The sequence below is a fragment of the Uranotaenia lowii genome, unplaced genomic scaffold (genome assembly GCF_029784155.1).
Source record: "Uranotaenia lowii strain MFRU-FL unplaced genomic scaffold, ASM2978415v1 HiC_scaffold_80, whole genome shotgun sequence".
Lineage (NCBI taxonomy): Eukaryota > Metazoa > Arthropoda > Insecta > Diptera > Culicidae > Uranotaenia > Uranotaenia lowii.
In genome coordinates this window covers 1-17,333 of record NW_026598756.1, presented here as the reverse complement: position 1 = coordinate 17,333, position 17,333 = coordinate 1, and the positions used below count along the sequence as shown (strand labels likewise).

At 32.5% G+C, this 17,333-nt stretch overlaps 1 protein-coding gene across 1 annotated transcript; it reads left to right on the top strand.

The window, feature by feature from the left end:
- Window positions 1-1,445: 1,445 nt before the first annotated feature.
- Window positions 1,446-4,835, top strand: LOC129760881 (uncharacterized; the record flags this gene model as incomplete). The annotated part of the gene is made up of 4 exons (XM_055758562.1): window positions 1,446-1,641; window positions 1,703-2,254; window positions 2,402-4,117; window positions 4,247-4,835. Coding segments are annotated over exons 1-4 (3,053 nt in total), but the record flags the coding sequence as incomplete, so codon positions are not given.
- Between the last annotated feature and the right edge of the window lie 12,498 nt (window positions 4,836-17,333).

Genomic DNA, 17,333 nt, shown 5'->3' with positions numbered 1-17,333 from the left:
TCATTATCATGGCAAAAAGTGTGGATGAATCTTAGTAAAAAATATTTGACTACAAACGCTAGATCAGTACTTTACGAAGTATTTAATAATGTTTATCCAAATAGAATAAAGATGTACAGTCATAACTTTTCAGCAGTAGATAGTATTTCTTGCGAAATTTGTCAAGAAGATGACAGCAATGTTCATAGGATTAAATACTGTGAAAAGTCACGTCTTGTTTGGAATTGGGTAGAAAATGTTATAAATAATCGTATTGGTTTGAGCTTAGATGACCCAGAAGACATACTATGTAAAGAAATAGATGAAAATCGATGTAATGAAAGGGCAGGTTTGTTTCTCATTTCTGAAGTAATTGCTTACAATATGGTGAATTATAAAAATGCCAGTATATTTTGTTTTAAAAAACATTTGAGAGATATTCGATGGGATAATAGTTTGCTATTCAGACATTTTTTTGATGTATATTTAAATATCTGTTAAGATTTGTTTTTGAAATGATATAAGTAATGTATAAAAATGTAGTTATCCCAGCAATTTGTGATAGATTAGTAGAATTGTATAATTAGTAATAAGATTAGTCTTTAAGATGATTGATTGTTAATAAAATGGTTAAGTAAAAAAAAAAAAAAAAACGCATACCCAAAATTACAATAGCTGCTTTCAAATGACATCATTTGGAGCGAATATTGTTGCAGAATGTGGATTTAACCCAACGTTTAAGGTATTGTTTAGAAAATCTTATTTTGGATAGTAAGGACACAATTTATCGAAACATTAATGCCATTTCATTGATAATTTTTCCCTTATTTATTACTTGAACAGTTATTTCAAAAATATATAGGGTAAAAGATCCGAAATCCATCTCAGAACCTATTTTCATCTCATCTCGCTCATTTTGAGGTTTCAACACTAAATTTGATCATTTCTTTGATGGAAATATTAATCACTCGACAAAATGATGCAATAAACATATTTGCTTAAAAAATTGTCAAAATAGAATAATGATGAATATAGGTGCTGAGACGAAAATCAAAACTTTCTCCCTAATAAATCTTTAGCAAAATGAATAGTTTTGAGAAATTTCCTACATTTTTTTCATGATTTTTTCCTATTTCACTAAGTTTTATGCTAACAAAGCTTATATATTCAGATTCAAGGTCAAATTCATCATCGAGCAGGATCATTATTGCCACCAACGAACGAAGATCATAAATTTCTACAAATATATTTCGTTGGAAATTATGAAACAGAAATCGATCAGCGTTGTGCTATCAATCGTGCAATGAAACGTCAGATCATCGGTGAATTGCAAATTCTTCTTCACGAACATAATTCGGTTATTTAAGACGGCATTGGAACATATGCCTTCTGACGACCACAAAATAATAATCAGAGCGGATAAACGTCCAGCTGGAAGTCATGAACGTCAATTTAAAGCCCCAACGATGAATGAAACAGCTGTCGTCATCTCGGGTGAAAACATTGAGTCCCGTGACATCGTATTGAAGAGGCGCAACGATGGCCAATTGCAACGTGTGCACGAGACCCATCGTTCATACGATTCATTACAATACCCACTCATGTTCTGCTATGGAGAGGACGGATATCATTTTCAAATAAGAATGATCAATTCATTGACAGGTGCGTATCCGTTAAATTAAAATGTTCAACAAATTTCTGTAATTTTTATTCTTTTTTTAAGGCGAAGAAACAAACAAAAAGGTCAGCTCTATGAACTTCTACGCGTACCGTTTTATGATTAGGCAAGATGCTGATAATCATTTACTGCGGTATCGGCGTTTATTTCAACAATTTGCCGTCGACATGTATGTCAAAATCGAGACAGAACGTTTGAACTTTATCCGGTTCAATCAGGCTAAACTACGGTCTGAGGAGTACGTTCATTTAAGAGATGCCGTAAGTTCGGAAGGAAATGTCAACAATATTGGTCGATTGACAATTCTTCCATCTACATATGTTGGAAGTCCACGGCATATGCAAAAATATTCCCAAGATGCCATGACGTATGTCAGGTATTACGGCCGCCCGGACCTTTTCATAACGTTAACATGCAACCCGAAGTGGACGGAAATAACTCAGCAGTTGAAACCCGGTCAAACGGCAAGCGATAGGCACGACATAACCGCACGGGTATTCCGGCAGAAGCAAAAAAGTCTTATGGATTTCATAGTTAAGCAGAGCGTGTTCGGTGAAGTAAGGTGCTGGATGTACTCCATCGAATGGCAGAAACGAGGTCTCGCGCACTCACATACTTTGATTTGGTTTGTAGAAAATATTCATTATTGATTTGATATTATTGTTTATTAAAGACAGTTTTGATAAATCAACAGGTTGGTTAACAAAATACGTCCTGAACATATTGACAACATTATACACGCAGAGATTCCTGATGCAGCTATTGATTCGGAACTATTTGAAATTGTTAAAACACATATGGTTCACGGTCCTTGCGGTCAACACAATTCGGGATCGCCGTGTATGGTTGGAGAGAAGTGTAAAAAACGATATCCACGTCCATTGCTCGCGGAAACTATTTCCGGAAACGATGGATATCCCTTATACCGGCGTCGTTCGCCCGAGGACAATGGCAAATCCCTTACAATGAAGGTACAAGGAATTGACGTTGTGGTTGACAATAGCTGGATTGTACCCTATTCACCGTTGCTTTCTAAAGCCTTCAAAAGTCATTGCAATGTTGAATTATGTAACTCAATCAAATCGATTAAGTATGTTTGCAAATACGTGAATAAGGGCAGCGACATGGCAGTTTTTGGAATTGCTGCTCCAGATGCCAGCGACGAAGTGACACAATACCAAATGGGCCGTTACGTAAGTTGTAATGAAGCGATTTGGAGGATCTTCGCATTCCCGATTCATGAACGTCACCCGACTGTCGTCCATTTAGCTGTCCATTTAGAAAATGGACAACGTGTATATTTCACGGAAACAAATGCAGCTAGAAGAGCAGAACGAGCCCCAAACACGACATTGACAAGTTATTTTACCATCTGCCAGAACGATCCATTCGCCAGAACGCTTCTATACTCCGAAGTGCCACGCTACTATACTTGGAATAAGTCGTCGAGAAACTTCCAGCGCAGAAAGCAAGGACAAGTAGTTGCAGGATATGCCGACGTCTTTTCCACCGACGCACTTGGGCGAATGTATACTGTACATCCAAAAAACGATGAGTGCTTTTACCTAAGATTGCTTTTGGTCAATGTTTGTGGTCCAACATCGTTTGAATCGCTTCGGACTGTGGATGGTATGCTATGTGCGACATATCGAGAAGCCTGTCATCGGTTGCAACTGATTGAAGACGACAGTCATTGGGATTTAGCGCTTGCCGACGCGGTTCTTACTGCACCAGCGAATCAAATACGCACGCTGTTTGCGATTATTATTTCTACATGCTTCCCTTCAAACCCTGTCGAATTATGGAACAAATTCAAGGACGATATGGCCGACGATATTTTGTATCGATTTCGTACGGTAAATCACGAACAGGAAATGAACGATGAAATTGGCAGTTTGTTGAGCAAACTGGGGATGCCGGCTCCCAATCGAACAATGCATGATGCATTCAATCGTGAGATTGAGCGCGAGCGAGCATATGAACAAGACGCGCTAGCCCAAGTAGTCCAAACGAATATTCCTTTGTTGAATCACCAGCAGAAGGACGTATACGATACATTGATGAGAGCGATTGATGACGGCAATGGTGGCATTTTCTTCATCGATGCGCCTGGTGGAACTGGCAAAACCTTCCTTATTTCATTACTGTTGGCTTCAATTCGTTCAAGACCTGACATTGCCCTGGCGGTTGCCTCATCGGGCATTGCAGCCACAATGTTGGAAGGTGGCCGAACTGCTCATTCTGCATTCAAATTGCCATTGAATCTACAGATGACCGAGGAACCAACATGTAATATTTCGAAGAATTCATCAATGGCAAAATTGCTGCAGAGTTGCAAGATTATTATCTGGGACGAATGTACAATGGCACATAAAAGAGCATTAGAGGCACTCGATCGAACTATGAAGAATCTTCGAAATCATACAGGACATTTTGGAGGCGCCATGATTCTACTAGCAGGTTTGTTTGTTTGCATGTTTATTTTATTTAGACCCATTAGCCTTTTGCTTTATTCGGATGTTTCTGAAAGACTTATTAGTGACTTACTGATACATTATAACAATTGAACACACTTTTTTAATTTTAAAGGAGATTTTCGACAAACGCTTCCTGTCATACCGCGGTCAACGGCAGCTGATGAGATAAATGCTTGCCTTAAACTTTCGTATTTGTGGCGTTACGTAACGACGCTGCGGTTAACGACAAATATGCGAGTTGCGCTTCAAAACGATTCGTCCGCAGAAATCTTTTCGAAACAATTATTGACTATTGGCAATGGAGAAGTACCAGTAGACGTTTCGACAGGATTAATTTCATTCCCGCAAAGTTTTTGTTCTTTCGTATCGACAAAAGAGGAACTCATTGCAAATGTGTTTCCGAATATCGTTCAAAACCATGTGAACCATGATTGGCTAAGTTCACGTGCAATCCTGGCAGCGAAAAATAAGGATGTCGACGAATTGAATTTTATTATCCAGAACACAGTTCCTGGAGAATTGCATTCGTACAAGTCAGTAGATTGTATGACCAATCCAGAAGAAGCTACGAACTACCCAACCGAGTTCTTAAATTCTTTAGATCTTCCAGGAATGCCGCCGCACTATTTACGCATAAAAGTTGGGAGTGTTATAATTATGCTCCGTAACCTTAACCAACCCAAATTGTGTAACGGGACAAGGTTGGTCGTGAAAAATCTTAAAACGAATATTATTCAAGCGACTATTCTTAAAGGAAAATTTAAAGAAGAGGATGTCCTAATTCCGAGAATCCCACTAATATCAAACGATTTACCATTTGAGTTTAAGAGAACGCAATATCCAGTACGGCTTGCATTCGCAATGACTGTCAACAAATCGCAGGGTCAAACATTAGATGTTTGTGGGATTAACCTAGAATATCCATGTTTTTCACACGGCCAACTTTACGTGGCATGTTCCCGTGTAGGAAAACCATCTTCTTTATTCGTTTTTGCACCGAACAATAGAACTAGAAACATAGTGTACCAGACAGCACTGAAATGAGAAGCAATGTTTATCTGTAGTTATTAAAGAAGCTTTAAAAAAATTTAAAACAGTTTAAATCACTTTATAAACATTATATACAAAAAAAATCATCAAAAGATTTAAAATCAATAAAGAAAACTTTAAAATGTAAAAACTTTAATTAAAGAAGGCAGGACAAAGTTTGCCGGGTCAGCTAGTTTATCACATAAATCAAGATTTCAATTTATAAAAATATGACCATCCATGTGTTCCAAATGATTCAACGTTTGTCTGTCTTGACCTCTGAAGTGAAGTAAACAAGTATACTGTCGAAATCGGTCGAATTTACCATTGATTTAATAATTTTTATAATCCAGACAATTTTGAAATTTTTTTCAATAATAAAACATTCTCGATCGGATATTTTGAGCATTAAAGTAATCAATGTTGTAATTTTTGCCAATTAAGATATTATTGACAATTTTATCAATTTTTAATGTTTCTTTCAAATTTATCAATTTTCTTTAGATTTTTTGTTAAAATTGACAAATTTGAGACAATTTAAAACAGATAATAAAAAATAAACAAAATAAAAAAGAAATGACCAAATTTTGAAAAATTTTCAAACTTGACAAAAAAAGATAAAAAATAACAAAATAAACTAAATAAAAAAAATTGAACAAACTGACAGAAATAAAAAAGGGTATCAAAATACAAAAAAAAATTATAAATAACTAAATCGAATAAATTGACAAGATTTGAAGAAATTCACATACAAACCAAATGAACTACAATGATAAAACTGCTAAAATAAACAAAATCGACATAGAAGACATAAGATTTGTAATTTTTATCTTTTTCATCATTTTTTTTTATTCATGCCATTTTTGTCATTTTTGTCTTTTTGTCATTTTTGTCATTTTTGTCATTTTTGTCATTTTTGTCATTTTTGTCATTTTTGTCATTTTTGTCATTTTTTTCATTTTTGTCATTTTTGTCATTTTTGTCATTTTTGTCATTTTTGTCATTTTTGTCATTTTTGTCATTTTTGTCATTTTTGTCATTTTTGTCATTTTTGTCATTTTTGTCATTTTTGTCATTTTTGTCATTTTTGTCATTTTTGTCATTTTTGTCATTTTTGTCATTTTTGTCATTTTTGTCATTTTTGTCATTTTTGTCATTTTTGTCATTTTTGTCATTTTTGTCATTTTTGTCATTTTTGTCATTTTTGTCATTTTTGTCATTTTTGTCATTTTTGTCATTTTTGTCATTTTTGTCATTTTTGTCATTTTTGTCATTTTTGTCATTTTTGTCATTTTTGTCATTTTCGTCATTTTTGTCATTTTTGTCATTTTTGTCATTTTTGTCATTTTTGTCATTTTTGTCATTTTTGTCATTTTTGTCATTTTTGTCATTTTTGTCATTTTTGTCATTTTTGTCATTTTTGTCATTTTTGTCATTTTTGTCATTTTTGTCATTTTTGTCATTTTTGTCATTTTTGTCATTTTTGTCATTTTTGTCATTTTTGTCATTTTTGTCATTTTTGTCATTTTTGTCATTTTTGTCATTTTTGTCATTTTTGTCATTTTTGTCATTTTTGTCATTTTTGTCATTTTTGTCATTTTTGTCATTTTTCTCATTTTTCTCATTTTTGTCATTTTTGTCATTTTTGTCATTTTTGTCATTTTTGTCATTTTTGTCATTTTTGTCATTTTTGTCATTTTTGTCATTTTTGTCAGTCGTTATTTTCCTATAAAATGTCATCTTTGATAGGGCTCGTTCTTCTCACCATTTCTGAACATGCATAACGCCCTTTTTAAACGTGAAATGAAACTAAATGCACCTGGTTGATCTGGATTTTGATATTTTGAAGTGAAGTTCATTTAAACTTTAATTGTACTGCTAAAACGTTTGTATGAATTAAATCGCATAAATAAATATTTTTGTATTTTGTATTTCTCTCTTGTGAACCACAAGAGAGAAAGAAAACACATTAACCTTTTTCACAAAGTTTGAATTTTTGGAAAAACAAAATCAATAAAATAATTAAATATCTTGTGTATACAAATGGTGGCAATTTCATTACAACACCATTACGAAGGAATTGAAATTTGGTATCCGGAGGGTTTTCGGTTTTTCAGTTTTTAATAAAGTTTAAAGAACCTTACTTTTTAAGGAAGGGGGCACCCATAGCAAATCAACTTAAAATGGAACACAAGTCATACAATTTTTAAACGATTTTCATAAAAAAAAACTGATTCAAAATAAGATGAAAGAATGATTGCTTGCTTAGGAATAGCTTTTTTTACAACGAAATCGATTATTTCCAATTCACAGCATTTTAGGACCAAAGAAGGCTCTAGGTCCAAAGTAGGGTCACTCATCCTAAATGAAACAAAAGCTTGATAAATCTAAATCCTTTTTTAAAAATATTTAATTTCATTTATTTTATTAAAGAGGTTTGCTTGGTAGATTCGCCTCTATTTCAAAATAATAAAACTTCTTAGAGGAACCTTTACCTCGGACCATCAACATCTTCAGCTGATGTTGTTGAAATTTCCAATCTATCCACAGCTTAAAACAACTTATTCATATGAAATTTAAATAACTTATCTTCAATCGAAATTTTCAAATAAAAGTTTACTACTGAAAACAAAATATTCCAATTTTTAGGAAAATTTCAGTTTTACAGCTACAAATAATTCCAACCTCGAATAAAAATACGACGTTTATTTTACTCTCTGGAGCCACCATTATCCATATTCAAAATTCATTAATCCAAGACAGCTCCCCCAAACTGAACCATTTTCCCAAAAACAATCGGGAATTCCGTTTGTTTTACGGACTAATTTCCATAAATTTCACCAAAACTTCATCAAACCAACATAAAAAGAAGTAAACCGCGCGTAGGCGTCTCTCGAAAGGTGCGAATAGTTGAAAATGAGTTCAACAAAGTGAAAAGTTGCATTCCGATTTCTTTCGACTGGCAGAGATGGTGAAAACGATGGCGAAGATGGAGGCTGATGGCCGTTCGTTCGGTGGTTGTTCAATGGGAAGGAACACTCTCGGAAAACTCTTTCATGCCACGGTTCATTTGGCGTGTCCAAAACACGAGAAGAAATCCGAAACTCGACTCCGGTGAAAAGCGTCCGGCATTCTTTTTCTTTCCAGCTTAGGGGAATCGAGATCGCGGGACAAAAACGCTGGTTCGCTGTTTAGAGAAAGTTGTTTTTGTTTGAAGTTGGCTCTCCGGTATTCTTTCTGACACTTTCACTGGCTGGCCACCCACGCACACAGTTGGTTCCATTTCCGTTCGTTTGATTCAACTTTTTGGTCTGAAGGGTGAACGGGAGTGCAAATAAGACAAAGCGGGAAATTTGGGGGAAGACGTGAATGCTCCAAGGTCTTCTACCTCTTTCTTACGAAATTTCAAGATACTTTGGCGCTGGCTTCTATGAATGGATTCGCAGAATCAAACCACTGAGTTGGCAAGCTGTTTTGAAGAAAATTTTCCAATTATTACGTAAAATTTTCAACTCGGTAGGTTTAACTCACCTTGAACTTTCTAATTTGATAAACGATTTAATCTTCTGCGCTCAAGTTTTTTTCAATTTTTTCCTCATAGAATGAGCTCTATAAATTATTCTGCAAAACGTCTTGTGCAAAGATTTAGACCATCAATCGCGTGCTCGTCCGGGCAAATTCAACCTCATGACAGTCACAAATCAAGAAAAAAACCCCCGTCCATATTTGCATTTCCATCCTATTTATATCATTTCACCCAGAGCAGAGCTTCGGGTGACGTTTGCATCCATCCATGCGGTGCATAATATTGACAGCCAGCGTTTAGCATTTTTACTCGTACACCGTAGGATATCTATAGTTGAACTGGAAACGGTTTCACAAATCCAATGTTGCTGTTGCTGCTGCATTGGATAAAAATATCCAATGAAGGGGATCAACGAAACGAAAAATCTCCAATAACTGTCAACCGTGTTAGTGTGCAATGCATTGCATTCATGGGAAGTTTTATGCTTTGGTATGCTCAAAGTTGGTGAGAGTGAAGAAAAAAGCTGACGTTCGATGTCGAATGTAAATCCTGGAGCCATAAATTTGGGGGATCGAAACTAGAACCAAGTTATTATAGGAGGAAAACTAAACCTCTTAACTTGCAAAATAGTTTGTAACTTGTATGTAGTTAAGATGCCAGAATTTTTTCAGCGCGTTTCTAGGCCGGACAAATCCAAAATATTTTATATATAAACCAAGTCGAATCCGTGCATTTGATTTCAAAATTTTCGATAAAAAATTCGGGCAATATCCGGGAAAATTTGGTCAAAACTCAGGAATTACTTGATGACTTTCAGAAAAAAAAATTGAAACGTTTTTCTTTCATCAAAACTCATCAGCAGATTTTAAATCGTATTTCAGATTTTCAAAAGCATTTCTTGAATATTTTTATAAAACTAGCTTGTAAAACTTGGACGCATAATTAAAAAAAATCACAACAATTTTTTTTTATTTGATTTGGCAAACAAAGTGAATAAAACCGGGCAACATCCCGGCATTTCTTCAATAAAGTCCAGACAATCGAGCCGAGCCGGACTTTTCTCAAATTTTCCATTAAATATCCGGGCAAATGTCAATTTATTGACCCTTTCATAGCAAGTGATGTTAAAAAATAGCAATGATCAAAATAAAAGTATTTCGGAAACGCGCGGATAATTTCAATTTATTGTTTAACATAAAAAGATTATAAAAGAAAATTACTAGGAGTAATGTGACTCACTATTACAAACTATTTTTAAAAATTTCGTTCGCAAAATGTTATGATTTGTGCCTTAAACAGCTCAATATTCGTTTGTCCTTAGTTACAGGAAACAAACAATTGATTAAATGAACTACTTCATGGTTTTTTAACTGTTCTTTCAAAAAAAAAAACTAAAACTAAACTAAACAAAAACAAACAAGTACTAGAACATAAAACCAAATAACACAGTTTTAATCAGGATAAAAACCCATAAACAATTTAAAGTTTAAGTTCCGAAATTCTTTGTCCAATTGAAGAATCGTAGTACCAAAAATAGAAAATGAAAGTTAAACTTCAAAATTGAGCAACAGATCAGTATATGAACTCAATATCATATATTGCAAAAACTAGACAAGAAAAGGATAAAAAACATTTCTGCTAAGAAACTCATATTTAAGTAAATATCTCAATTCAAAATTCGATACGCTTAAAATTATCTATTCAAAAAAGAAATCAAGCTCAATAAACAGTTTTAATAATGAGAATAATGAATTCCTTAACATTTTTTTAAAACAAATATTATTAAAAGTAACCAAATCGAGAATCAGAAAAGGTAATCTAACTTAAAGATAAAAAATTGAGTTAACTATTGAAAAATGTATTGCTTTAAAATAAAAAAAAAAAACAAAATACGAACTGATCTATGGAAAAAAGGATGTTAGAAACCTATAGAGTGTAATTATCGAAAACATATTTTTTAAATTGAAAACGGACATAAATTTTCCAGTTAGTAAAATACTTCATGTTTAGCTCAACGAAAGAAGCTCAGATTGAATCAACCAAGGTTTTTTTTAAATTGTGCGAGGACAGTCTCAGTTTTAGTTTTAAAAAACAACGCTTACGGCAATTACGGATATTTTTTCTTTGAAAAAAGTGTATTTTTTTTAATTAAACCGTTAACCTTTACGTTTACTCAAAAGAAATTCCAAATTAATGTTAAATTTTATTTATTACATTTGAAAGCCTAAAATTTTAATACTGAAAGAATAAGGAGTGTATTCGAAAACATTGCATAACTTTGTTCTGTGAATAACTTCTGAATGCATGAAAATAAATTGATGAAATTTTCAGTGAAAATACACGTAATGTTATGATTACATGCGCAATTTTGTGTGGATCTGTCAAAAGGTTTTTTGAGATAGCTTCCAATGAAGAAGTGCATCGACTTTAATTTTTGGGGCGACAAGTACGCCATCTATATTTCACACTGTGAACCGTCCTTTTTCCAAATCCATTTTTTTTGCAGGATGTTATCTATTTCCTGGTGATTTTCCTTCAAATTAATTCGAACTTTTTTTTATATCGAGGTTATGACAAGTGTTGCACATTGTTCCCCTTCTGCAAAATATTAACATCTCGGACTTATCATCATTCCTCCAAAGTTTTCTACTATTGACGGGATTCCAAATCCAAACAAAACAAGGATATCAACTTTGTGAGACCCATAGAAGAGCTACGATAGAAAAACAGTCGAGTCTTGATGTATATGACTGTTTATTGTGACAATTATTGTGTACCACTTAGTGATTTACAGCTTCCATGAATTGTCAGCCTTATAATAAACAAGATATCCAATTCTTCAACTTTTTCTCCTTGATCCCCTCCAGAACATCCATGCAAGTTTAAGAAACGGAAAATTTCTGACTGGAGACTTGCCAAGCGCCCATTAGAAATTTATCTTGCAGACCATGGCCGTAGGAACGGGGGGGGTTTTGGGGGTTAAACCCCCCCCCATGAGGGTCCAAAAAAGGAAGCGAGGTATTCTACTGTACACTCAAAATTTCAAATTCATAATCAATTTATGATAATAAATAGAGCAAAGATATTCATGAGTAACTATCTGAACTAAAACCTAATACAAAAACCTCAAAAACCCATTTCAAGTTCAAAATACTGCTACAGTTTTTAAGATTTTTCTCACTTGTTCATAGAATAAGGTTGTCAGATTTTTCTTTCGGCAAAATCCGGGTATTTCATTTCAAAATTGTCGATCAAATCCAGGCAAAATCGGGCAATTTTGATCAAAACCTCGGAATTGCTCATCAAAAATCTAGAAAAAGAAACTTAAAATCCTTTAATGAAAATTTTTTAAAACTTGCTGCAAAAATTTTGGACGCATAAATAAAAAAAATTACAACACAAGTTTTATTTGAGAATCAGAATGAGAACAAACATGAGAAAATCCGGGCTTTTCCAATGAAATCTGTGCAAACGGGTCGGACCAGACTTTTCCCAAATTTTATATTAAACCTCCCGGCCAATCCGATTAAAACCGGGCAATGTGGCAACCTTATCATAGAAATTTAGGTATGAATATTATATTTTAATTTAAATTCATTTTGGAGGTTCTGGTTCAATATTCTTATATTTCTACATATTTTCGTATTTCTGATTTTGTATCAAGTTTAGGATTCTTGATTTTCAGTACGAATAATCATAAGAAATTAGGAATGGATAGCTGCCTTAAAATCCTTGTTCGAATTCGGTTGGCATTTCATATCAAATTTGAATCTTGGGGCTTATTCTGGGACTCGAGTGACGTGACTTACGAAATTTCATATGGTTTTGCAGGCTTAAATAGCCTCTCTAGCCTCGAAATTTTCGTTCGGATGAACTGTTTTTGGTCTTTAGAGCTCACCAATACACAAATTTCTTTTCTGAAGCATTTTCTGGAGTCAGGACGAAGACGTGAAATTTCGTGAGTCGCAGAAGAAGCCCTCATGTTTTTCGAAAATCAAAGAATATTCAATATTCAATATTCATTCTAAAACAAAATTTAAACATTTAAAGCTTCTAAGTGGCGATCCAAAATTGAAAACTAGATTGTGATCCACCATTCGAAATTCACATTTTAAATTGGATTCACAAAACATATTAAAAATAAATAATTGAAATAATGAATTAAGATTTCACCAGCACCATAGAATTTAAATGAATGATTCATGAAAATAAAATCTGGAATTGAGATTCGGCAATCGTATTTTTTGTACATTTCGGAAATCGTAAAGAAATCCGAAGACAGATTCAAAGTTCAATTTTTGAATACAGGTTTGGAATTCATATTTTAATGAGATCTAAAGTGTAAAAACAAAACTTTTGGAGGGTGAAAACAGAAGGTTAATCCCTCATTAAATAAAACGTACAAAAAAAAAAAAAAAAGATTTGGCTTGCGAATGAGTTTTTCAATCAACATAAAATAGTGCAGAAATTCAAGAGAATATAAACTTAAAAATTTGCTTTTCAATTCAATTTCCAAATTTCAAAATTTTTAATCAGAATAAGTTTGTACACACAATTCAGCTGAATAACACAAATATAAAGAAGAATTTGAGTTAAATTTCTAAGTTTTGATTCATGCAAAATATCCCATATTAAATTTAAAAAAAAATTATCTACAAGATTTTTAGTATGAAACTGATTCTTTATGAAAAATATTTCATGTTTAAGAAACATGTACCTGATCTTCACCTCAAAAAATCTGCACATTTTTTTTTTTATTTTTCGGTGTATTGTTTACGATTATTAATATTGCAGCTTTTTCAAAGCCAAATTTAAAACTAAAATCATAAATTTAGTTCAAGTTTACATCAAGCAAATATGATTCAAAATTTATTTATCTTTTACTGTTTTTTTTTTTGGAAATTATTTATTTTCATCAAAGGATAGAATCTTGGAATTCGCAAAAGAGTTTAGAAAATTGGTCTTGTTTGATTTGAATATAGAATAAGTTTTTTTTTGAAGAAATTGAAGGCTACTCTAAAAAGAACTTATCTTATGCTCAAACCAAATAACATTGATCTACCAGACTTTTAAACAAATTCAAAAATTTTAATCGTCGATGAAAGCAAATTTCATATATTGTTTCTAGAGGTTTCATTAAAAAAAATTAGCTCACCCTTTAGGCTAAGGACCACTTTTCTAAAGTTACTTTTTAAGGTTTTATTAATGATACACCATCCTTGTGGCATTCTTATCTTCTATTAAGTTACAATTTCATACCGAAAATATCAATGAGTATGGGAGAGTGGGGAATCATGGGCCACTTTTTTTCGTTGTTCCATAACTTCTTCATTTTAAAAGGTAAAATGAAAATAAAAAATTGTATGGTTTTCTACATTTTCAAGGTATCGTAAGGTATTTTTTAAAAATTTTAAATAAGTTTTTTTCCCAAAATTCTTACTATTTAAAAAAAAGCAATATTTTTTGGATTTTGAAAAATGGTGGGGAATCGTGGGCCACCAAATCCAAATTAACCAAATAACATGCAAAGTTTATGAGTTGACCCAAAACTGTGATTTCCTAATTCATTTCGTTATTTTAAAGCAATTTCAGATGATGAAATAAAAAAGAGAGCTGTGTATGACCACATAGATTCCAAAACCTGGCTCACGAACGTTTTGGCAAAATTTCTTATATAGGATGGACAAAATATTTTTCATAACTCTTCATTTGGCATAAGAAAACCTTACAGATAGGTAAAACGTATTTTAAGTTCTGAATGTGTTTAAAAACATAAAAATATAGATTGTTCAAGATGTGTGGCCCACGATTCCCCACAAGCTATGATTTGTAAATTGGTTGCGTTTGTGTGACTTATCGGTGTTTCATCAAAAATTCCTTTTCCACGTGAAAGATCATGACAAAACTAAGATCATAACCGTATGAACATATTTTTATTATGCACTTTAGGTTCCCCATCGATGAAATTAGCGGGTGTTTTTTTAATTATGTAAGTAAATTTTTCTAACTTTTTTTAGATTGATAAATAAAAGAACCATGTGATGCGTATTTCAGTCAAAAACATATAGGAATATATGCTCACGCAAAGCGACGACGATGACAGTTGGTTTGAGAATTTTATCTCAACACACATCTGAGATATTAAAAGTGGCCCACGTTTCCCCATGGCCCACGATACCCCACTCTCCCCTACTTAAAAATGAATAATCATATAGTTACAAACATAATTTGTTTTTAATTTTTTTTATTCGTGAGTTGTTAGACAGAAAATCATAGAAAAAAACTTAGTCACCAAAACCCCCCCCATAAGTCGGTTCTTCCTACGGCCCTGTTGCAGACCATTTAGTTTTTTTTCTAAAATTCAGCCGGCTAGATTTTCAACTGTTAAGCGCACGGTTTAATCGCCATATATTTTTTCTATTTTACCGGTAGACATCTTTACTCTTTTACTTGTCAACATGCAGTAAGGCTTGTTTTAAGTCTGTTGGACGAGCCAGACAAAAGAATTGAGATATAGTGGAAATGTTCGGATTACGATTTATAAAACTTTTAAATATGAGTTTACATTCCTTTCTTTCATGGAATCGGTCATCCTCACTTTTAATCAAATTATAACTCACTGTTTGATTCCCTAGGACTCTAAGAAAAATTTAAACATGAACTTTGGTCGGAAAGTTTATTTCCAGCAGTTTTTTGGTCTCTCAAAGGAACTTTCCTGTATTTTTAAGAATTCCAACCAAAATTTATGGGCAATTCACATATTTATTAAAAGCTATCTCAAAACTACCTGACCGATCAACACAAAATTTAATACATGGAAACATTAAATCACTGGATAGATTCACTAAAATTTCATCAATTTCCATTAAGCCCATTAAAAGTTATTCACAAAACAAAGTGTAGCATTTTTTTTTCGAATACACTCCTTAGGGTGATAGAAATTTATGTTAAATGAAAAAGTTCCAGAGTTGATCCACAATTCAACACGGATTTCTATTAAAGATGATTTTAATTAAACATCAAAAATTGAATTTGAAATTCATAAAATAAACATAAAAGTAGTTATATATGTAAATAAAGTTTGCAAAACTGAAAGCGAATATTTAATCTAAAAAATTTAGAATCAATTCCGATTATATGGTTTTAACTAAGAACTCTCGTTGAAGTTTAAGACGAAAGATGAGTTTTGTAACATTCAATTATTAAAAATAATTCTCTTAAGCACATAGTATTCATAGAAAAGATAATTCGATCAACAGAATTGTAAAAAACTATTTAAAATTCTCAATTGATAAGTTCGATAATCAGATCAAAATTTAAAGATGCATATCAGGTGAATAAGTAGTAAAAAAACCAACTTATCAACGCTAAGTTCTGAAAAAAATACCATAAAATTTAAATTCAAATTTAGTAGCACGAATAACGAATTTGAATCAATACGAGGAAATAACCTTTGCAACTGTTAGGTAATTAACAGGAAAAGAACTTCTTAGGCCCTGTAACTAATACAAACAAAAAATTCAAACAAAACTTTATAATAATAAAAAAAAAACATTGAAATGAAGACTATATAATTTTACAAACATTACGAAATAGCATATTTTTACATCAAAAGTCCTGAATACTTGAAAAAACTCAAATTTTAATAAATTTCCTATTAATTGTAAATTTTCTGAGCTTAACATTTCGTTATCAAATTTTGAATATGGCGAATGCGCCAAATGTAAACAAACTAAGTTATCAACTGGATGAAAAAGTACGTTCGAAGACCTACATTTCGATGGTATAAAGTTATTTATAGAATATTTGGTTTTCGAGAAATAAAGGAAACAAAAAAATACTTTTGCTTGGAGCTTCTGGAGCTGTCAAACTTTTAACGCGTTTTTCTCGAAACAGCAATGTTGGCGCATTCGCCGTATTCAAAATTCGATACCGATTTTAAAACAATATTTAAGATTCTACGTTTTATTTACACAAGCATTTTTATAAGCCCTGTTTTTAGCAGAAGGCGTTGATAGGATCGGACGTATATTTTTCCCGTTTGTGTGATCAAGTGAGTAAGTCTAGTGGAGCGAGTGTTGTTCTTCCGATCGGTTATGGCCTAATGGCAGGACTGCACCTTCCTCTGGAAAACAAATGGAACAATCGAGTAATCCAAAGCTAAGAAGCTAAGTATTCTTTATCTTTTTTATTCATTCTTAAAGGTTCGATGTTTTTAAAAATGATTGAGAAGCATTAAGAGCTCGATTAATTTTTCCAAATCGTTTGAAGATCTAAGTTTTTTCATTTTTTGTTATTGAGTTTAAATTAATCTTAATTACATCAGAGCTATGCTATAATAAAGTCTAAACCTGTCCTTTCCTTTTATTTTATTTCGTAACAGACATTCAGCTTTTGACCAAAACATTTTCCTTCTTATTTATCTGATTTCTTTAAATTTTCCATGATTGCTCTAAAACTTTCCATCACCTTCGAAAATTTGATTGTTTTCATGTACAAAGATGTTCCAAGACGAATTCATAATATTAGTACTGATTTCTTTCTTTAACATGACCAAATCCGTGTTTGGAAAATGTTTTATGCAATGGGTCAAACAATGAATCGTCATCAACATTGCTGCTTTTTTATTTTTTATATCATCATC